Source organism: Bos grunniens, chromosome 2 (assembly GCF_055505025.1).
Source record: "Bos grunniens cultivar Pamir isolate PY7600 chromosome 2, Bosgru_T2T1.0, whole genome shotgun sequence".
Lineage (NCBI taxonomy): Eukaryota > Metazoa > Chordata > Mammalia > Artiodactyla > Bovidae > Bos > Bos grunniens.
In genome coordinates, this window is record NC_141166.1 from 56976030 (window position 1) to 56999891 (window position 23862).

A 23862-nucleotide genomic window follows, 5' to 3' on the forward strand; every position below is an offset into this window, starting at 1 on the left:
TACAGGTTGCTGTCACTTTTCTTTGACTAGGGAACACCTAGTTTAGAACTGAACATACTTGTTCCCTGCCACACTAGTTCATGTCACTGCACCACTGAATGCTCACTCAACACACAGCAGGAATACTGATTATCACTTCCATTATCTGCCTGGGTTGTTGAGACTGCCTTGCTCCAAACCCACACATTCTTCAGTATCACATTCAATTATGCTGAACAGCACTCTGCAGGCCGAGAATCCTTCCCTATTAGTGGTATCAATGGTGTGCATGATAACTGTAAAGTCAACAGGACTATTAGTAAGAACTACAGATCCAGACTTTCTGGGTGTGAATCCCTGCACTTTTACCACTGTGTGATCCTGGTCAGGTTACTTAAGTCTTGCTGAGCCTCTTTCTTCATATGTAAAATGAAGATAGTTTTAAAAGCTACAGTGCCTAAGACTCTAGTAAAACTTAAACACTCTGTGTTAGTCACTCAATCGTGCCCAACCCTTTGCAACCCACCAGGCTCCTCTGTCCATGGGATTTCCCAGGCAAGAATACTGGAAATTGAAAGTGAAAGTGTTAGTTCCTCAGTCCGCACTGGACTCTTTGCGACCCCAAGGACTGTAGCCTGCCAGGCTTCTCTGTCCACGGGCTTCTCCAGGCAAGAATACTGGAGTGGGTTGCCATTTCCTTTTCTAGGGGATCTTTCCGACCCAGGGATTGAACCCAGGTCTCCTGCATTGCAGGCAGATTCTTTACCGTTTTAGCCACCAGGGAATCCCAAGAATACTGGAGCAGGTTGCCATTTCCTTCTCCAGGAGATCTTCCTGACTCAGGAATCAAACCTTCATCTCCTGTATTGCAGTCAGATTCTTTATCGCTGAGCCACCAGAGAAGCCTTAGTCTGCCGCCAAATCAAACTTCAGGTATGACTTCAATCAGAACATTTACATTTAATATATTTAAATATTAAACAAATATATCAAGTACTAGATAGTGCCTGCATGATGAAACAACTCTCTAGGCTTGGCAAATAACAGATAAACATGTGTCCATTTTGCAAGTTTAAAGAGGAAAAATTTTTCCAATCACCAAAGGTTTTAAGAGAGCTTGGACAGGTTGAAACTGGCAAGCTTTTACCAAAAAATAATTGTTTTGAAACGCATTATAAAACAGTCCAAGAGTTAGACTGTGCTCAGAAAGTAGACACAACAGCCTCGTGACTGTTTTTCACAGCATTAGGAAGCTTTATCTAGCTTCCTAATGCTATGACTCCATTCCAAACATCAAAGCTACACTCCTGAAAACACATGATTTGTTCTTCATGTTTCCTTAACAATCTACCTTTTCAGCTAGCCAAGCAGGCAGTGTATGCTCACTATGAACCCCTCACAAACAGTGAAGTCTAGGCATTTCATTCCACCAGCTCAGGAGTCCCTCCTTCTTCCCCTATTTGGTTAAGGCATGATGGGAGGTGGCATTAAAGAAGGTTCTTGTTTCACACAAATTTGCTGGGTCTGGGTTCTCTGGGCAAGACTGATCCATTTAGATAAAGGAGAACCTCTTACTTCCAACTTTAAAACAAAACAAAATTTTTTCATTTTAAATCAAACTTACATGATCTGGAAGATGACCTACCTAACTAGCATTACTTCTAGAAATGGGACTAGGGTACTGAAATAAGAAAATTACATTTTTATGTTATGTATCCCTATACTACCTGTTTTTTGTTTTCTCAAGAGCATTTGTTATTTTTGTAATTTTTTTCAAGGCTGTTTAAAGGAAATAAAAAAAAAAAAGCTGGAGAACGTCTAGGTAGCAGGAATAGCACTAAGTGGACATCTGAACTCTGCCAACAACCCTGTGGGCTCGGAAAAGGGACGAACCTCCAATGAGACTGCAGTCCTGGCTTATATCTTGATGGCAGTCTTCTGAGGCCCTGAACAGAGGACCCACCTAAGCCGTCCCACAAAAAGAGTCAGATAATAAATGTACATTATTTTAGGTCACTAAATTTGAGGCAATCTATTCTGCAGCATGAGAAAACTAGTACACCATTTATACCAAATTCTCAGGAATAAATGTTACCCTCAGGAGGTAGGAATTTTCATGTGCATAAATGAAAAGTGACTTTGACACGTCAAATAAATATATAAATGTTAACTAGAATTATTTTCACTTGCTTTGCAATATTTTAAACCAAATATACTTACATTTAAATATCTTTCATAAGAGCACTGAATCTCATCCTTACAAGGATCCTAATTTTACTACTGACTTCTAAAAATTAAGACAATTTTTACTAGACTTTGAAAGCAGTCTTATCTACAATTAGTTTGACTTAAGATCCTAAAATTGGACTAATTTAAACCTCTATATCTAGATGATCCCCACCTGACAATCAGATAGAAAACAAACTAAATCTACTTGTCAGCATCAAAAATACTTCCTGTCAGAGAATGGACACCTTGGTTCTTTAGTTTCCAAATTTGCCCTGGGCCTTGTTCTTGCCTAAATTGCACCTTTCCTGTTCCTGAACAGAACCACAGTCCTGACCAGTCACCCTAAAAACAGCATCACGTCTGGCTGGGTCTCCTGCATTACCAGTACACCTGAGATCCTGCCACTATCCCATCTGGCTGAGGGCGGGGGCGGGGTGCCAGAAGAAGGTCTGACAAAGGACAGGAAAGAGTACAGCAGAGCAGGGCTCAGGAATGTCACAGCCAGCATTTCCCACCACTGGCTGACCCCACAGCGACCGCTGGAGCACTAGCTTGCCCTGCAGCTGGGCCCAGCCTGCACCATACTCTGCCAAGAGTGAGGAATCAAAGCAAATAGTCTCTGATTCTACACGTTACCCCATCAGACCAACATGCCCTCTATCTGTTCTCACCCGATCCTCCTCCATCCATCTCCAGTGGAACAGTCTTCCCACGAGGACCACGTCAATATCTGGAACTGTCTCAGATTTAGAGACTCTGCTCGACTACAGACAGAGTGATAAACCAACTTTAGCCTTTTAAAATCAGTGTGTGAACCCAACTCAAAGCAAAGAACAGATAATCCTGAAGCATGCATTAATATCTTTCATAAAATACCAGATCCTACTTTTATGAGGATCCTAATTCTAGTACCAGCCTCTAAGATCAAGACAATTTTTATCAAGACTTTCAAAGCAGTCCTTTTACAGCTACAATTCATTGAACATGAGATCCTAAAACTGGACTAATTCAGACTTCGACAGCTAGATGATCCCCATCCTGACAATTCAGATAGAGAACAAACTCAAAGTGCTTGTCAGCACCAAAAACACTTCTTATTCAAAGGAGGGCTGCAAGAAGCATAGCAGATTAAAACAAACAAACCATATGCATCACAGAATAAAAGAAAACTCAATGACTTCAGGAGCAAAGATTTCAACATAATTTCCCTTAAGTTGATGGACTTCAACTACACCCTTCTCCCCTGGGGCTCCTGTTTACTCTGCCCTGCCTTGAGGAGTTGGCCAGGAGAAAAAGCTTAAGAAGTGTGCCTCTGGGTGCACTTCAAGCTTAGAATTTCAGTAATAAATGCTTCTCACAGGACGTGTCCTTCAGCCTGGTAACAACACGAACCAATAAAGCCACTTCACTACAGAATTCCCTATCAAGCCTGTGGGGCTTCCCTTGCGGCTCAACTGGTAAAGAAACCCTCTGCAATGCAGGAGACCCAGATCCCTGGGTTGGGAAAATCCCATGGAGAAGGGAAAGGCTATGCACTCCAGTCTTCTAGCCTGAAGAATTCCACGGACTGTATACTCCATGGGCTCGCAAAGAGTCCCGACACAACTGAGTGACTTTCACGCACACACCAAGCCTGAGGGGCTGACAGCAGAGGGTCTAGTCAGCATCAACTCCTGTATTCAGTAGACTATTTAACCTACTTACACACAATCCACCTATTTTGTTGTTGTTTTTTCTTTAATTTAAATTTATTTTTAACTGGAGGATAATTGCTTTAAAATATTGTGTCGGTTTCTACCATCTAACAACATGAATCAGCCATAGACATACGTATGTCCTCTCCTTTCTGAATCTCCCTTCCACCTCCCAACCCTCCAGGTTGTCATAGAGCACTAGATTTGAGCTCCCTGGATCATACAGCAAATCTCCAATGGCTATCTAATTTTACATATGGTAATGTCTATGTTTCAGAGCTACTCTCTCAATTCCTTCCACCCTCTTCTTCCCCCACCAGCCCTGCCCACAGTCTGTTAACCCATCTACTTTGGAAAAAGCTGACCCTTCCCCAAACCTCAGAGTAAACATTTTCTTAAGCCATTCAGCTCCTTCTGGTCACCTGGCCACAGTCACCTGTGGTGACTTGGATTGAAGAGTATGTGTGACTCAATGGCCTACCCAGAGTTCCAGGTTTACCTGACAGGATCACTAGGGATTATAATGCTGTAGAGAGGTGATCCTGTGAGAACTCTGTGAAGGAAGGGACTATTTCTTACCTGAAGATAGGGTGGTGGCAGGAGGAGGGTGGACGGCAGGATAGAAGAGCATGTACTCAGATCTAGAGCTGCAAAAGCTCTGAGCAAAGCCAGAGTTCTGAAGTCTGAGCCACACAGCCCTCCATTCACTGGCCCCCTTATCAACCACAGCATGAACAAATAATTGTTCAATACGTCTGCATGATGAATCACCCAAGACAATCACACACTTTTACAGAATGAAATAAAGCCAGGAGACTATGAGAGGGACTTAAAAAAAAAAACAAAAACAAAACCCTGCATCTTTCTGGGAAAGAATTAAAAAAAAAAATGAAATGCAAGATAGTAAAATATTGCAAGTTATTAACTTGGCCTTTGATACCAGGCTAAACAATTTTGTAGCAAAACCATGAACAAAAGCAAAGCAGAAATATTATCAGAATAAAGGCCAAGAAACAGATTTCCCAAGGATGGTATATACAATTTGTGGGGTTACAGAGGTGGGATGATCAAATTTATTGTCCTGTATTTTTTGTTAATTACAAAACCAATACATGCTTGATTTAACAAATCCTATACTACAAAGGTCTAAAAGAATAATAACTTTTCCCTGTCCTCGTATTCCATCCCCTCCCCCAACTAAAGTCAACATGCTTAAACCCACCCACACTAAAGTTAGCATGGTACTAAAGTTAGCATGCCTTTCTCCTTATTCATTCAAATATACAAAGAAATCTGTATGCAGGTCAAGAAGCAACAGTTAGAACTGGACATGGAACAAAAGATTGGTTCTAAATCAGGAAAGGAGTACATCAAGACTGCTGTATATTGTCACCATGCTTATTTAACTTCTATGCAGAGTACATCATGAGAAACACTGGGCTGGAAGAAGCACAAGGTGCAATCAAGATTGCCGGGAGAAATATCAATAACCTCAGATATGTAGATGATACCACCCTTATGGCAGAAAGTGAAAAAGAACTAAAGAGCCTCTTGATGAAAGTGAAAGAGGAGAGTGAAAAAGTTGGCTTAAAGCTCAACATTCAGAAAACGAAGATCATGGCATCTGGGCCCATCACTTCATGGCAAATGGATAGAGAAACAGTGGAAACAGTGGCAGACTTGACTTTTCTGGGCTCCAAAATCGCTGCAGATGGTGACTGCAGCCATGAAATTAAAAGACGCTTACTCCTTGCAAGAAAAGCTATGACCAACCTAGACAGCATATTAAAAAGCAGAGAAATTACTTTACCAACAAAGGTCCGTCTAGTCAAGGCTATGGTTCTTCCAGTGGTCATGTATGGATGTGAGAGTTGGACTGTGAAGAAAGCTGAGTGCCGAAGAATTGATGCTTTTGAACTGTGGTGTTGGAGAAGACTCTTGAGAGTCCCTTGGACTGCAAGGAGATCCAACTAGTCAATCCTAAAGGAAATCCGTCCTGAATATTCATTAGAAGGGCTGATGCCAAAGCTGAAACTCCAATACTTTGGCCACCTGATGCGAAGAACTGACTCATTGGAAAAGACCCTGATGCTGGGCAAGATTGAAGGCAGGAGAAGGGGACGACAGAGGGTGAGATGATTGGATGGAATCACCAATGCAATGGACATGAGTTTAAGTAGGCTCTGGGAGTTGGTAATGGACAGGGAAGCCTGGCATGCTATAGTCCATGGGGTCGCAGAATCAGACACGACTGAGCAACTGAACTGAACTGAAAGTTAGCATGCCTTTCTTTTTATTCATACAAATATACAAACATATGTACATATCATATACCCCCATCTTTGAAAAAGTCATACAACACACATTACCCTATAAGCTATTTTTTTTTTTTTTCTTTTTTGCTTAAAATGGAGAATGCCTAGTGTTGGGGAAGAGTCTTAAGAGTCCCTTGGACTGCAAGGAGATCCAACCATTCCATCCTAAAGGAGATCAGTCCTGGGTGTTCATTGGAAGGACTGATGTTGAAGCTGAAACTCCAATACTTTGGCCACCTGATGTGAAGAACTGACTTATCTGAAAAGACCCTGATGCTGGGAAAGACTGAGGGCAGTAGAAGAAGGGGACGACAGAGAATGAGATGGTTGGATGGCATCACCGACTCAATGGACATGGGTTTGGGTGGACTCCAGCAGCTCATGATAGACAGGGAGGCCTGGCGTGCTGCAGTTCACGGGGTCACAAAGAGTCAGACATGACTGAGAGACTGAACTGAACTGAAGCCTCCAATATGACGTGTGTTTAAAGTTACAAAATGAAGGCACAAACATCATGGAAATGATAGGTCCAAAGTACCATGGAAAACATTAATTATATGAATATCTGGAAGCAGAAAGCAATTTTCTGTTTTTGTTTTATACCAGAAAGAACATTCCTAAAATAGTCAGAAAATAAAATTATGTAAGGCTGAAACCCAGACATTTCGTCTGCTAAAGACTCATGAATGTTAATACTTGGCATTTTGTTTAAAAGGAGATTGTTTTATCTTTAGTGGGTACAACAAATCAGGTATTTGAATGCATGTAATGTTCTACTCTCCATCCTATTCTCAATTCACCTGAAAGGGAATTCTGCTTCTCAGAGCCAAAAAGAAAAATGATCAGCCACCTTAGGTTGGGATATAACTGATTTCTCTTATCTCCACCTGAAAGACCAATGTTTAAAGTCTGTCTTTTATTTGCTATCAGACCATACTTTCAATTAAAGCTGCAGGGCCGTGCAGTTTTCCCACCTGAAAGCTGAAGTGCTATAGCCTGAGGAAAGGTGACCCGGGGCCTCAGTGCCCAACCAAACCACACCTTCCCCCTGTTATACCGCAACAGCATTTTATACCTCGTCCACCTGAATCAGCAGTTTACATAACCGCATCTCTGAACTTAGGTTAGTAGCCAGTTAACCAATTAATATTCCAAAGCAGTACCCACATATCTCATTGTTGTTACTGTCAACCTACCCCTATCTCTAATAATCAAATCAAGAAAGATGAAAAGTTCAAGTCCCAGATGGTGATTCCTATTTCATTCAGAATTACCCAAAGTTATCCTCGAAACATGATTGCCTACCTGAAAAGGAAAGCTATATGAGATATAAAATATAGCTTTGCATATGATTTTTAAAATATATTACTTCCACAAAAGTTACAAATCAGTTATGTTCTCTCCTTTTATTTATTTATATTTCTTCCTACTGTTTGCACACTAATAGGAAAACATGAAGCATGTCTCAATAAACCAATTCATATCTAGACACAGATGTAGCCATGAAATTAAAAGACGCTTACTCCTTGGAAGAAAAGTTATGACCAACCTAGATAGCATATTGAAAAGCAGAGACATTACTTTGCCAACAAAAGTCCATCTAGTCAAGGCTATGGTTTTTCCAGTGGTCATGTATGGATGTGAGAGTTGGACTGTGAAGAAAGCTGAGCGCCGAAGAATTGATGCTTTTGAACTGTGGTGTTGAAGAAGACTCTTGAGAGTCCCTTGGACTGCAAGGACATCCAACCAGTCCATTTTGAAGATCAGCCCTAGGATTTCTTTGGAGGGAATGATGCTGAAGCTGAAAATCCAATACTTTGGCCACCTCATGAGAAGAGCTGACTCACTGGAAAAAACTCTGATGCTGGGAGGGATTGGGGGCAGGAGGAGAAGGGGACGACAGAGGATGAGATGGCTGGATGGCATCACTGACTCAATGGACGTGAGTCTGAGTGAACTCCGGGAGTTGGTGATGGACAGGGAGGCCTGGCGTGCTGTGATTTATGGGGTCGCAAAGAGTCCGACACGACTGAGCAGCTGAATTGAACTGAACTCTATAGAGTGGAAGAAATAGAACTCAAAGGTGATGTAGGATCTACCAAAACTACTTCTACCCAATCCATTGGTTTCCTTCTCAGCTGCTGGTACAGGGCATCACTGCCCCATTTCCTTGGTTTAGTTAACACCATGTCTCTATCTGAGCAGATGCAAATTTCTGTGCTTTCTGCAAATTCCCAAAAAGCTGCACATAAAAGCATTTCTCATTCATATTTTAAATACATTTAAAAAACTCAACAGCATAACACTGTGAAATCCTTCATAGAGAATTTTTACAACATAATATTTCTATCACTGTATATATTTCTATATTTTCATTCTTGTGCCTGACATAATACTTTTGTATAGCAGGACAAGACTATTCCCAAATCTCTAGGGACCAAACACATATCCATAGCTGGTAATTTGCTCCTGTCTCTTACTAACTACAAATATCAGGAAGGTTTCTCTCTCTTTTGACAGTTGACTGCCTTGCATTTCAACAAGTGGTTTCTCAAAGATTAGACTACTAATCTTATGTAGGTATCCATGACACTTCTGGATTTCAAACTTCCTCCTGAGCATATGTCCCTCAGAGGGCAGAACGTAGTCTTCCACTTGATTTGGAATACCATCAACGTCCAGTGCAACACTCTGCCTGGTTAGCAGACACCATGTGTGGTAAGAGACTCACGAGATTCTCATCAACATTACTCACGCACCAAGTGAGCAAACACAAACTTCTTCCTGAGGGTATCAACAAATACCTCTGGACTCCAATAAACAGAAAAAAGAAGAGTCTGAGGAAGAGAAGCCCGCTCTGCACCATAAAATGCAAAGTCTAAACTCCCCAGATGACATTCCGTGCACACTCACATATATCTCATTGTGGTCAAAGCGCTTCTTGAGGTTGTCGATGACGGTGTCCTCATTGAGAGGTTCTAAAAGAACCATATCTCCAACTCCAATCATATTGTCCAGCAGTGATGTTTTCACCTCCATCTTGGCCATAGTCTCTTGCTGTAGCAAAGAAAGAGAAAGGAAGAATTTAAATGAGCAAGATTAGTTCAGATGGGTTCTTGGCACCAACGGAGAAATGAAACACTGCCAGTTCCTAATGGTCCTCACTTGCCTCACCTATGTTGTAACCTCTCCTTTCCTACAACCTATGTCAGAAGCCTAGGGGGTAGAGGGGGTGGGGGGAAGGCTGCAGTCACTGCCAAGCTAGAAGTCCCAACTGCCAACCTGCCACCAAAGATGAACCTCCCTCCTAGTCATCATCACCCCAAGCAAAGTCCATTTACTGAAAGAGCCACTAGGTAGCCAGGATTGCTGTTTCCTTCTTTTTAGATCATCGCCTCTCCCCAACCAGAAGTTGCAAAACACTAGCAAGAGAACCCACCCCACCCCTTTCTACCAGCCCTTGCCTACCAATGTCAGACCTGAACCCACAGAAACCTGCTGCCCCAAGTGGCATCACCCAGTATTCCATGATGAAATGTAAAATGCCATTTTCCCAAAACATATTGTGTTTAAAATGATGTTAACATTTACGGAGTACTTGCTGCATACCAGATGCTATCTCAAGAACTTTCTGTGCATCAATTAATTTAATTCTCACAATTCTATGAGGTAAATTGTTATCATTATACCCATTTTAAGATAAGGAAGCTCAGAAAGGTTAAGAGATTTTGCTTATGGTTAGTTAGGACTATATTACATTTATGTGTTAAAAGAAAAAAATCACCACTTATAATACTGTACCTATGGGGAGAAACTTCATTCCAGGAGTCAACACTGACTGATATACAAAAAGAATACACCCCACTTGAAGATCAGAGGTTGCCTATATAATATAACCTGCCAAGAATGACCTCAGTATTCTTAATGCTCATTCCAACAGACACACTGCTAGAAGAGCAAAGAGACATTACTTTGCCAACAAAGGTCCATCTAGTCAAAGCTTTGGTTCTTCCAACAGTCATGTATGGATGTGAGAGTTAGACCATAAAGAAGGCCGAGCACTGAAGAATTGATGCTTTTGAACTGTGGTGCTGGAGAAGACTCTTGAGAGTCCCTTGGACTGCAAGGAGATCAAACCAGTTAATCCTAAAGGAAATCAACTCTGAAAATTCATTGGAAGGACTGATGCTGAAGTCTAAAGCTCCACTACTTTGACCACCTGATATGAAGAGCTGACTCACTGGAAAAGACCCTGATGCTGGAAAAATTGAAGCCAGGAGGAGAAAGGGACGACGGAGGATGAGGTGGCTGGATAGCGTCACAAACTCGATAGACGTAAGTTTGAGCAACTCCAGGAAATGGTGAAGGACAGGGAAGCCTGGCGTGCTGCAGTCCATGGGTTGCAAAGAGCCAGACATGACCAAGTGACTGAACAACAACAACATTAAAAAAAAAATTTTTAAGTGTGTACTGAAAAGCCAAAAAAGAGAGACTAAGAACCAGCAGCAAGGCTCTCTGACAAACAAAAGCAACCAATAAGGAACTATTTAATAATCAAAAGAAGAAAACCAAAGTTAACTTATTTGTTAATCTTTTTAAATATCATGCCAACTACACTTGGAATAAACAGCCCCAGGTATTGCTAAAACCCAACAACAGTCACACCAAGAATGGTTTCACATACCTTGAATCAGGCCAGATTCTTTCAAAATAAACCAGGTGGAGGAAGGAGACATGCCATGCTCTAGAGATGCACAGAAGCCAGAGACAGGGCTGGGCCCACACTAAGTCCTTTCGGAGACTTGTTCAGGAATAGGAACGTGAGTGCCCAAACTGTCGCAATAAATTAACATTTCAATCAAATTTCAAGTTCTCAGACTTGAGAAATGCCAAAAGCAATCTAGCAGCGATACATTACATGTAATTTGGCAGATGAGGGAAGAAGGCTTAGGGATTAAGGGGAAAGTCAACCTGAGAAGAGTTTCAAAAATAACCACTTCAACCTAGCAATTTGAATTAAGTAAAGAGGCCGAATGGGAACTCTTTGCCCCAGGGTAGATTCCTGTATATAAAGTCTATTTATGGAAACAGCTACAGAAAGGCAACAGCTTCGTGGCAGGTAACAGCAATTAAGCAGCCAATCTTTCTCTGTAATTAAACCTGCTTCACCATGGTTTCAAATATGAGTTTCAAGCAAGAGTATGGGTTCTGATTTTTACATTTCTTTCCCAACTTTATAATCAATCCAAAGGGCAAGGGCGGAAGAGGGCAAAACAAATGCTGCTATAGGCAGTGGGTAAAAGGGAAAAACTCTGAAAACACAACTTTCTCAGCTCAAAATACCACAATAAAGTAAACCAACTGAAAAGGTGATGCCAACATCCATTTAGTCCAGCCAGCAGAGTTTTGTTTCGTACCAGTTTTGTTTTGTTTTGTTTTTAGCATCTAGGTTCTCTGGGGGAGCAAATAGTGATACCCTCCTCCACACTCTCATTCTGGTGAAACTGGAACCCTGATAAAATGGCACAGAGATACTTCCTATCTTCACACAAATGGATTGACTTTCCCTGACTACCATCTCCAGGCCTGGTTGGGTAACTCTGACATCTCAACAAAATTAGCCCGTATATTTAATTCAGCCAAAAGAAACTGATTTGTTTCTTCCCTGAAAGAGCAACACTGACTACAGGAACAAATTTCAGAATGACTTGCTAACTCAAGGTTTCCGTAAACTATCAGAAGAATCCACACGGGAACAGATGGAAAGCACCGAGGACACTTTGTGTTTGATGCATACAAGCTCACCACCTGCACCCTTCCCAAGACCCCCCAGGGGAATCCATGTTGTTCCAAGGAAGCCACTTTTATCTCATGTCCAGGAATACAGAGTGTGATCTAGACTGTGACAATGAACACATTTCCATCTCCCAGCCATGAGAGCAGATTCAGCGCTGGTCATTTAACTAAGCCTGAAGCTTTGGCTTGGAGTATTAGGACAAAGGTTCCAGCTACCTCTGGGTGGCATGATTTACAGATGTGGTACTAGGAATTGCTGTGACCATGACTGCTTTTGGAGCTTCCCTAGTAGCTCAAATGGTAAAGAGGCTGCCTGCAATGTAGAAGACCTGGGTTCGATCCCTGGGTCAGGAAGATCCCCTGGAGAAGAAAATGGCAAACCACTCCAGTATTATTATCTGGGAAATCCCATGGACAAAGGAGCCTGGCAGGCTACAGTCCATAGGGTCTGCTTTTATTAGGGAGCTAGTCTGAGGAGGAAAACAGTACACGGAGGAGGGCAAGGAAAGAAAATAACCCAGTGACATGACAAACCTCCGGAAAGGTTTGCACCTGAAGCCTGCCACACAGCTTGCAAGTTTTCAGTCACAGAGGCCAACTAATTCTCCTTATTAAGTTGTTTGAGTTGGATTTTCTATTATTTGTGACAGAAAGCATCTTACCCAATAAAAGAAGGTGGCACAAGGAAATAGAATGTTGTAAATAACACACTAAAGAGCATGAACCGGCTGAGCTAAGGCCGCAAGGGTGGAGGCATGAGGACCTACTTACTAATTTGGACTGGCAAGATCACCGTTGATATTTAACAGAGAAACAGGTGATTAAACCATGGCCTGTTGTGCCTTAAAACATGGACCCTGTGCTTGCAACTTTTGAGAATGTGAGGAAAAAAATCCGATGCTAGCGTTAGTGTGGCCTACTCATTGAAGATCTACAAGAAAGCCGTAAAACTAGCCTGTCCGAAAGCCAGAGGGGAGAACAAATGATTCTAAGAGGAGTCACTCTGCCTGGAGGCAGGAGATGCAGAGAAGTCCTCTGTCCCAAGAACCAACTGTTTCATCTCTACAGCCCAAGAATAGGATAGCACACCCACCGTGAAGATGGAATGCAAGGGAATTATCACCCACCCACACTACTGCTTCTTAAGCTTCTTAACTATTCCCAGGTGGATTCCATTCACCAAGAGCTAAGGCCAGGTCCAACTCCCAGAGACAAGTTCTCAGATCGGGTTCTAGGTTCAAAACCTTAGAGGTTGGTAGTATGTCTGATTTTTATTGGGGCTTCCTAGGTGGCACTAGCAGTAAAGAACCTGCCTGCTAATGCAGGAAATGTAAGAGACAGAGGTTTGATCCCTAGGTCGGGAAGACCCCCTGGTGGGCTACAATCCAGGGGGTCGCAAAGAATTGGACAAGACTGAAGCGACTTAGCACGCACGTACTGTTTTTTATTAGTCGATGGAAGCAGTAAACCTTGAAAGCCAATAACATTTTTAAGGGAGTCTGGCTGACAGTGACAAGTACTTAATTCTTAAGACAATCAACACCAAGACCTCCAACTCATAAAACAAACTAAAAACAAGAACTGTTAAAATATGACAAAGCCATCATCCCCTACACTCCACTTTAGATGGGGCCACAGAAGACAACGGACAAAAGAGATCTTCTTGATACCCTCTGTGGAGGGGCAGCTATGTTTTCAGCCTCACAGGGAAGAGCTGCATGATGCTGCTGCTGCTGCTGCTAAGTCGCTTCAGTTGTGTCCGACTCTGTGCGACCCCAGAGATGGCAGCCCACCAGGCTCCCCCGTCCCTGGGATTCTCCAGGCAAGAACACTGGAGTGGGTTGCCATGGCCTTCTCCAATGCATGAAAGTGAAAAGTGAAAGTGAAGTCGCTCAGTCGTGTCCGACACTTAGCGACCCCATGGACTGCAGCCTACCAGGCTCCTCCATCCATGGGATTTTCCAGGCAAGAGTACTGGAGTGGGGTGCCATTGCCTTCTCTGGCATGATGCTGGCTGGAGCATTTTATTTTCTTAAGCCAAAGTATGGAAAGAAAGGCATATGTGAGTTCTGGGCAGCCACAAGATAAGCCAGAGGAGACATTCGCCTTTTTTTTTTTTTTTTTTTAAATGGAGACACTATCTTGTATACAATCCTATTCCAACAAAGAATCCGCCTGCAATACAGGAGACCCAGGTTCAATCTCTGGGTCAAGAAGATCCCCTGGAGAAAAGAATGGCAACTCACTCCAGTATTCTTGCCTGGATTCTCCAGGACATGGACAGAGGAGAGCTAGTCCATAGGATCTATTCTTCAGTCCATGGGGTCACAAACAGTCAGACACAACTGAGCAACTATCACACTTCTACTTTTTTCCTCCTTTCAGGGAGTCCAAGTTACCTTATGACAAGTAACTAGTGAGAAGTAATGCCCAATTCTCACTACAGAATTCGAAGGAGACAGACATGCTTTCTCCACCCCCAAAGAATGTGGCCTGCATGCATGCGTGCATGCGTGCTAAGTCACTTCAGTCATGTTCAACTCTTTGAAACGCTATGGACTGTAGCCTGCCAGGCTCCTCTGTCCATGAGATTCTCCAGGCAAGAATACTGGAGTGGATTGCCATGCGCTCCTCCAGAGGACCTTCCTGATCCAGGGATCAAACCAGTTTCCTACATCTCCTGTATTGCAGGCAGACTCTACCCACTGAGCGATCTGGGAAGGCAGAACATGGCTTATGCACAGCCAATCACATCCTCCTATGACCAGAAGTCCTGGGACATGATGACAGCTGGTGGTTATACTTATTACTCACTGCATGACAGCAGCAGCATGAAGACCAGGTGGTTCCCATCCCCTGACTTCTGCTACGGATCCCGCTGCCCAGTCCCCCAGTCTTTCGGAGGTTCCTGCCTACCTTCTAAGCTTATATCCTTCCTGGTCCTCTGACCTTTCAGCAATTCTGTGAGTTCCTACATCCTTTCTGCACTGCACCCAACCAAGATCCTTGACTGACTTGAACACTAAGTACTGTGCCCAATATAAGTATTAAACCACTGTTCGATCTTCAGTATTATGTGAAACCAATCTTTTTCTCCCAACCTTGGAGAAAGCAATCCACAAAATACAACAACTGGTGGAGCCTTTAGAGGACCACTGGGGAACCTGGAGGTAGGACCTCCACCTAAGGGCACTGGTTTAGCCCAGCCAGAAGCTCACCAACTGATAACAGGTGACTCCATGGCCGCACAAGCTCTTTTCACCTGTTTGTCCATCCAAGAAAAACAAAGTACATGATCAAAGCATTCCTTCCCCTACTTACTCTCATCTCAAAAACTTACTACCTATATTGCAGTATATATCAATTCATTTACTGGCATCTTTTGCAGCATAAAAATACCATTTAAAATCTGAAAAGCATCATTTCAAAAATCTCTCAAAATCCAAAAGAATGAAACATAAACATTCTACAGCATCTTAAAATGCCATCTATAACTTAACATATATATATGAGTAGTCTACCCAGCCCCAACCTTAAATTAAATCATCTACCACGTTAATGCCTATGCCTGGGGATGTCAAGACCAGCATTCCCCAAGCCAACAGCCCCACAGAGACATGGCCAAACCAGACAGTAGATCCTTATGAAGAGCATGGCCGTTCTACTATTGACATCAAAACAGCAACACTGAAAAGTTATTCCAAAGTAATCGGTAATTTAATGACTAAATAAGAGATGTATTTTAAGCTGAAATATATTATCTGTTGGTCTCCCACGTTACTCAAAAGCCTCAGAATGCCACAGATGAGAACAAATGTGTATTTTTAAGTTGAAACAGTTTTACTGTAGAATCTGAAAGAACATTCTCAGATCAGAGCTGAGCAGGGCAATGGTTAACAAGGATTAACATTGATTTATGAACACAATTTTAAATTTGAAGAAACCTTGGACTACAAGCTACTATTACATAAAACAGATACACAACAAGGTCCTACTGTGTGGTACAGGAAATAATATTCAACATCCTGTAATAAACCATAATGGAAAAGAATATGAAAAAGATTACATATAAAACTGAATCGTTTGCACACCAGAAACTAACACAAAATTGTAAATCAACTATGAAAAAAAAGTGTTTGTCGTTCAGTCGTGTCTGACTCTTTGCAACCCCATGGACTGTCATCAACCAGGCTCCTCTGTCCAAGGGTTCCTCCAGGCAAGAATACTACAGAGAGTTGCCATTCCATTCGTCAGGGGATCTTCCCACCCGGTGATCAACCTGGTTCTCCCGCATTGCAGGCAGTTTCTTTACCATCTGAGCCATTCAACTTAAAAAATTAGTAAATAATGGAAATTTCCTGGCAGTCCAGTGGTTAGGACTCTTAATGACACTTTCACTACCATGGCCCGGGTTCAATCCCTTGTGGGCAAACTAAGATCCTGCGAGTGTCCCAGTATGAAAGTGAAAGTGAAGTCCCTCAGTTGTGTCCGACTCTTTGCGACCCCATGGACTGTAGCCTATCAGGCTCCTCCGTCCATGGGATTTTCCAGGCAAGAGTGCTGGAGTGGATTGCCATTTCCTTCTCCAGGGGATCTTTCCGACCCAGGAATCAAACCCGGGTCTCCCGCATTGCAGGCAGATGCCGTACCATCTGAGCCACCAGGGAAGATCCTGCGAGTGTCCCAGTATGGCCAAAAATAAATAAGTAAATGATTAAATAATAAATAAATTTTAAAATGTGAAGGAATTTCTTAAGCATAGCCATAAAAGCCACTTTCAGGAAAACTTAATGAAAGCAGGTTATCTACTGCTCTGGTAACTGTAAATGAGGACATCTGAATACATCTATTATAATATACATCAGAAGCAGAGCCTTTGGGGAGTCTTCTTACCATAGTAACCACTGTTATTTGACTCGAGTTCCCCTCATTAACCTCCTTGTGCCGTAGTCTTGTATGCTTTATAGCCCCTTTTCTGGAGAATCAGCTCCATGGTGTCAAGAGTCACCCTTATTCATCTTTATTTCCCCAAAGGCACAGTGCACAGCCTCTGGCACATGGCAGGCATTCAGACAAACACAAAAGAAAAACAAGTGTGCAAATTTATGGTTGACAACTGAGTTGTTCAATAGTGCACATTCTCACAGCTGCCATCCTGGGTTGGGTGGTTCCCTCCCAGCCGACCAGAAGGCAAAATAATGACTGTGGCTTCAAGCCACTTTGATCCATTCCTCTAAAAACACAATACTATCAACAAAGGACAGGAAACAGAATTGAGCTATTTGGCTCCCAAAGACATCGCTAATGCTTTTAAGGATAACATGAGAAACACATTTAACTAAGAAAACAAAGCCAATGTGGCAAGATTTCATGAATAAAATAAGACTCAGCAAATCCTGATAGCAAAACAAAGGCAAAAGAGAGGCCAAGTCTGTAAGACGTGGTTCAGTACCTAATATAATTAGGGTTAAGTGACTAAAAAAAACCTGAAACTTCCTTCCTGGATCTTTCAAAATAGCACCAACCTCATCTTTGAGAAAAGTCTGATTAAATTTCCATTCAATTCAGTTCAACCACCGCTTACGCTATTCAGCCCCGTTGGTCCCTAGCATTGTGTTAAGTGCTAGGGACACACAATAATCGTGGTACTTCCTTGTCCCATACACTCCCCAGGAGCTCACAGTCTAGTAAGAGAGTCGAGACAAAAAATAGGTAACTTTTGAAATTTCAAATGACTATCTTAATGATTAAAAGCAACACAAGTTCACTAGAGGAAAAAAGAAATCAGAAAATGTAGATGAGCAAAAAGAATATAAGCCAAATCCAACAGCCTCATGCTTTAGTTTAAATCCTTCTGGATTCATTAGAATCCCTAGAAAACCTGATTTTTATAACCAATGAAATGGCCATCATTTCTGGCTTTATAAATTGATCTATGTAAGTATTTCTGCCTCAGGTAGGAATGTGAAATAGATCCATGGGAGCTATGAAACTCTAGAGCTACACCAGTAATATCCAACACTTTAAAATTCAGCCAAATTGTATGGCCATCTGCCCCTCTGTTCTTTACCTTCTGTGTGTATGCTTAGTCACTCAATCATGGCTGACTCTTTGCAACTCCATCGACTGTAGCCCACCGGGCTCCTCTGTCCATGGAATTCTCCAGGCAAGAATACTGGAGTGGGTAGCCATTCCCTTCTCCAGGGGATCTTACCAACCCAGGAACTGAACTCAGGTCTCCTACACTGCAGGCAGATTCTTTACCCTCTGACCCACCAAGCAAGCCCCTCTTTACCATCTCCCCACCCTCAAATTAGCAACCCACAGTAGCACCACCTGCCCACCAATCATCTCTACCACTTGGCTGTTTCTAACATATCAGTACACATCCACATCTCTTCTACCATCACATACCACAAGACCAGAAACAAAAACAAAACCACCTCACTCTCCCTAAATTCCACAGTCACAGTTGATCTAGTTTCTCACCTTTGGCCTCTCCCTGTCTCTAACTCCCCACACAATGTATCACCTTGATTATATCAGCTTAATCACTCCTGCTCCATCCCTTCCCACCCTTCCCCACTGGGACTGCCCCAGTTCAGGCTTCTTTATTTCTCACCCTGAAGGCAGCAACCTCCTAAGTTGTCTTCACCACTGCCTCTGCCAGGCCCCCTCCTCCCCCGACCCATGCGCCACACCACCCAAGTTGCCCTTCTACATCACAGTTTGATCAGGTAAGTGAAAGTCACTCAGTTGTATCCTACTCTTTATGACCCCATGGACTATAGCCCACCAGGCTCCTCTGTCCATGGAATTCTCCAGGCAAGAATACTAGAATGGGTTGGCATTTTCTTCTCCACTGATCAGGTAAGCCCTGCTGTAAATCCTCCAATAACTCTCCAGCATCTTTTAATATTCAAATTCCATAGGAGATGCTCAAAAAGATCAGAGAACTACCATATGACCCAGCAATTCTACTTTAGAATTCGAAAGGAGGGACTCCAATGTTCATGTTCAAAGCAGCGTTATTCACAAAACAAAATGTGACACACAAACAATGGGATATTATTCAGCCTTAAGAAAAAAAGCAAATTCTGACACATGCTATAGCACAGATGAAACCTGAGGACATCATGCTAACTGAAATAGTGAAAGTGTTAGTCACTCATTCCTGTCCCACTCTGTGAACCCATGGATGGTAGCCCACCAGGCTTCTGGGTCCATGGAACTCTCCAGACAAGAACCCTGGAGTGGGTTGCCATTTCCTCCTCCAGGGAATCTTCCTGGCCCAGGGATTGAACCAAGGTCTCCCGAATTGCAGAGTTCTCCCACATTGCAGGCAGATTCTTTACCATCTGAGCCACCAAGGAAGCCCCAAGAATACTAGAATGGGTTGCCATTCCCTTCTGCGGGGGATCTTCCTGTCCCAGGGATCGAACCCGGATCTCCTGCATTGCAGGCGGATTCTTTACCATCTGACCAACTGAAATAAGTCAGTACTGTATGACTCCACTTATATGAGGTCCTAGAGCAGTCAAATTCATAAAGACAGAAACTAGGACGGTGGTTACCAGGGGCTGAGGGAGGAGGGAAAGGGAAGTTGCTGTTTAACCAGTACAAGGTTTCACTTTGGGAAGATGACCAATGGTGCTGATAGTTACACAACAATGTAAATATCCTCTGTGCCATTGAACTGCACACTTAAAAAGGTTAAAATGACCATGATACGTTATGTATATTTTATCAAATATAAAAAAAAAAATTCCTCATCAGAGCTGACAACCACAATTGGACTCCAGCCTTCCTCCTCGTTCTCACTGCTCCTTGACCAAGTCTCTCAACCCCTTAAGGCAAACCTCACATGAAGGACCTCCTGGGACAGACAGAAAAGTAGTTCTAGCTGTAGGCCTTTGCTCCACAGGATCAGCTGAGCTGCTTGTCTTAAATAAATCCTCCCTGACTTAAACAGGTATGAGAAGCCCTTCCCCAAAAGCAGTGTGCTCTGAGCAAACCCTACACATCCAGCACAACTGTCAGCTTGCTGGTCTCCTCCGGCCTCTGGAGAAAGCCTGAGCTCCCCACGTGTGAAGACCCCCGCTGCCTGGCCAAGGGATGGTGCATAAGGCGCTGGTGTGCAGAATAGGTAGATGGATGCACCTGGGAGTGACTCGGCCCACTGATCCTTCCAGGGTTGGTTCCATTATCTCTACCCTTCCTACCAGAGAGCCTCATGAGGTTCACCAAGAATAAGAAAGACCTGGGTTAGAAACTGAAGGCCAAAACACTTTCTTAGTATTTATGAAGTTAAGGGCAAGTGGAATGAAAACTGCATTCTTTAGGACAATTTACTCAAGCAGAGTGTCTCTTAAAGGAGAAGAGGCTGGTGGGCCACACAGGGTGCTATGCAGGGCTCCCCCAAGTCTAAGAAAATGGGCCACGACATGCATTTATGAAAAGGCTCAAATGATGCCAATTTTCATTCCTATCAACACACTTCCTTAGAGAAGCTTATAGTATATGGTATGCCGATTCATGGCTTTACTTCACATAGGTATCTGATTTTCCAATCCTGTTTTCCACTGTTAAAGCCACTACACACTGAGGTTTTATCCATCTTTCTCTAAAGCATTTTGTTAAGGATATTTAATAGACTGCTAGTAGGAAGGTTTTTGTTAGCATCTTAGATTTAGGAAAGAAACAGGCCTAACTACCAGGCAGTTTCCATACAATAACTGTTGTCTTGAGCTCCAACTATGGATAATAAAAAGGACATTAAGTTATCAGGCAATGATAAAATGGAATAGATTTGAACTGGGAGTGAAAACAAATAGCTAAAACCATACAGAAGCCCATAAATCACAAAGCCAGACTCAGATCTTAAAAAGCTGTTAATGCGAAAGGCAATTGATGCAACTTTCTGGATATGTAAGAGTCCACACCCTGGAGGGTACCTCTGAACAGGCAGAGATGGGCCAGGAACCACTCAGCGGCAATGTCAGGTTTGTTTCTGTCTGGGTATAGCAAGGCTGAGCCGTCAGCCAAGAGCTGGGCTACCCTCAACCCCAGGCATGGTCCAGTTATTAAGGATTTGAAAGATAGCATCTAGACAGAACTTTATAATTTATAATGTGATACATTAAAAAAAAGTTCTTTTCTAAGGAAATGATGAATTGTATTATCGAGACTAATTAGAAAGACTTTTGAATCAAAAATAACTGGCTGCTATGACAACATTGAAAGTTCTGGATTACAAACTACAGACTACCTCTTCTGATGTATGAGCAAAATTTCTTAGCATCCCAGGCAAATCCTTATTTTACCAGAGATAGAAATGGACCCAGGAGATGTTGCATATTTGGTTTCTGGAAGAGCCAGCGTGAAGAGGAAGCTTTCCTAATGGGTCTAAGAGTATAGGCTTTCATACTCATTATATTACACACACATCCTTCACTCTAATTCCTAAGTCATCAAACTTCAGAATACTCCACAGTTCTTAGAGAAGCTTGACTTGGGAAAGAGTAACTTTTCACAAGTTCAGTAGCAAGAGTTTACCATGACTGAGAATTCACTTTTGATCCACCCAACGTGGAACATCACAGGCTTTGAATCACTGACCCAAGCTTGCATCCAAGGAAATTCATCTCTGGAATTCGAGTTCTGATCTAAAAATTCAGGGATGACAACATCCAGTCTACTTTCTCTTTTGAGAAAGCAAAGCCTGACTCCCAAGAGGCTATCACCAGATGCCAGTTCTCTCCCTCCCTAGTGCCTATTTCTGCTAACCTGAAGAGCTCCCCTGCTTGGCCCTGAGGTCTCCTGGCTGGTGTGTCCATGTAAATAACCTTGAGCATTGCCTCATGTGCAGTGGACATCCCATGAGGTCAGTACCCCGAGGAAGCACGCAGCCGACAGCACTGTCTCCACCATCACTTCCCGGAGGAAGTTCTGCAGAGTCATGGCAGGAACAACTGCCAAAGGGCAGGGTGCCTTCAGAGAATGCCACCCACCCCCAAGACTGGGTCTGAAAACCACCCCCACGCCTCTTCTCCACCCCCTTCCCCAGAGCAGCACCCATCGGGAATGGAAGACAAGCCGTCCTGACTTTAGGGGGAACCTATGGTCATGCTGTCCCACTCACATTGGACGTTATGAGAACTCATGAGCTAATGTCTGAAAAGGCCTATGAGTTCCTGAGGGACAAAGGAGCCAAAAACTGTAAACCACTGTTATAGTCAGAAACACAAACTCAGCTGCACTGGGACCTGCAAATTATAACCAATAGGCCTCTCAATCCGTTCCCTCGTGACAGATTAAAAAAATTTCCAAGAAGTCCAACGTGTTTAGATTGGCAAACCTGACGCCCTGGAACCCCCAGGTGAACGTAAAAGGGCTCACATGTAACTGGCACACCTGACAGCTCTGATTAGTTCCTGGCTGGTGCACAGACCCCAAATACGACCAGTGGTTATTAAACAGAACACAGCCACCAGGGGAAATCCAACTTTCCTTCCAAACGAACTGGCTCGTTAATCAGAGGGTCTCTGTCTCGTCCCACACGCTAATACCCACACCAAGTTCTCCTGTCCTCAGCCCCTCCCCTTGCTTACAAGGTTTGGAGTCCCTCTCTGTTCTCTGTATGCTTGACCAGACCATCCAAGCACTCAAGCTGTTCCCTTATAGTTCAAAGTACGGTGATTTGCACCTGGGAGCCATACATGTAGGGTTCCTTGTACCCAGCAGTTTGGGGGTCCCTCTATGTCAATTTCTGAAGACACCTGGCTGAACAATGACACTCACATGAAATAGCCTAGGGTACACCAAAGCAAAACTATACTTTCCTTAAAAAAGGCTCCTTGCATCATCCAGGCTCTTTTCAGTGACAATGGAGGGAAAGGTACTGAATTTCGTGCACTCTCTGCGGTAAGGAAGGAAAGTTATCTCTCCGGGAAACATCAGCTGTTGCATTCTGCAACAGACCAGAGGTTGGAATGAACACCACAGTGGCTCAGACAGAACCCCCCGAGTTCTGCAGTAGTGCAGGGAGACCCAGCACACTGCCAATGTTGAGCCTCAGTCTCCCCACATAGGGGTCGAACACATTGTCTCCTAAGGTCTTGCTCCGGCTTCCATCATTACTGACTCAGCAAGAATAGCTCAACTGGGAAAGACTGACTTCCTTCATTTCAGGGTAAGCAATCACAGGCCTGATTACAAAGAATGTGAGAAACCAAAAATGCCAGGCCACAGAAAACTTTCCCAATGACACTTACTCAGACATAAAGGAACGCAGCTCTCTTTGTTCTGACCTCACCAGCCAAAAAAAAGAAAAAAAAAATATTAAGGGAATAACCACACACAGCACAGAAGGAAATGAACAAAATCACAGGATCACCATCAGGAAAGGCATCGGGACACACGTGACTGTGTTCTCTGTTTACAACTACACGCTTAGCTGCAAAATGGCACTGGTTGTTTTAACAAATGTATCCAGTTATGAAAGCAAAAAGGGATCTAAAATTACAAATTAAGAAATCCATATAAACCCAACTATACTCTAATAAGAATTAAAGAAAAAGAAACCATAGTAAAAGAAAAATATGCATCGCTCAACAGTACATCTTCAGTAATGTCTCTGTGCTTGTGGTTAAGAAAAAGTATTTTTGGAATAATAAAAATTCAGAAGCTTCCTCAAGCAGTTATCCCCTAAACCACTTTAGTGGATAGTTACATATCCACACTATGTAATCAAAGACAGAGATGTTTATACATTTACGTTAGGGCTTCATGAATGTTTATTAGTTGAGAACTGATCAAACAAAAACAGCTAACATGTTACCAAAATGACA

The 23862-nt window shown here is 42.9% G+C and overlaps 1 protein-coding gene across 12 annotated transcripts in view; it reads right to left on the bottom strand.

Annotated features, from left to right (window-relative positions):
- Positions 1 to 23862, bottom strand: part of MYO1B (myosin IB) — a 198985-nt gene that overhangs the window by 154367 nt on the left and 20756 nt on the right. For all 12 annotated transcript variants that reach the window (XM_086348680.1, XM_086348642.1, XM_086348660.1 and 9 more), the window contains one exon: positions 9131 to 9274. In XM_086348680.1, coding sequence (XP_086204806.1) covers positions 9131 to 9265 — 135 coding nt within the window. In that variant the 5' untranslated portion in view covers positions 9266 to 9274. The remainder of the gene's footprint in view (positions 1 to 9130; positions 9275 to 23862) is intronic.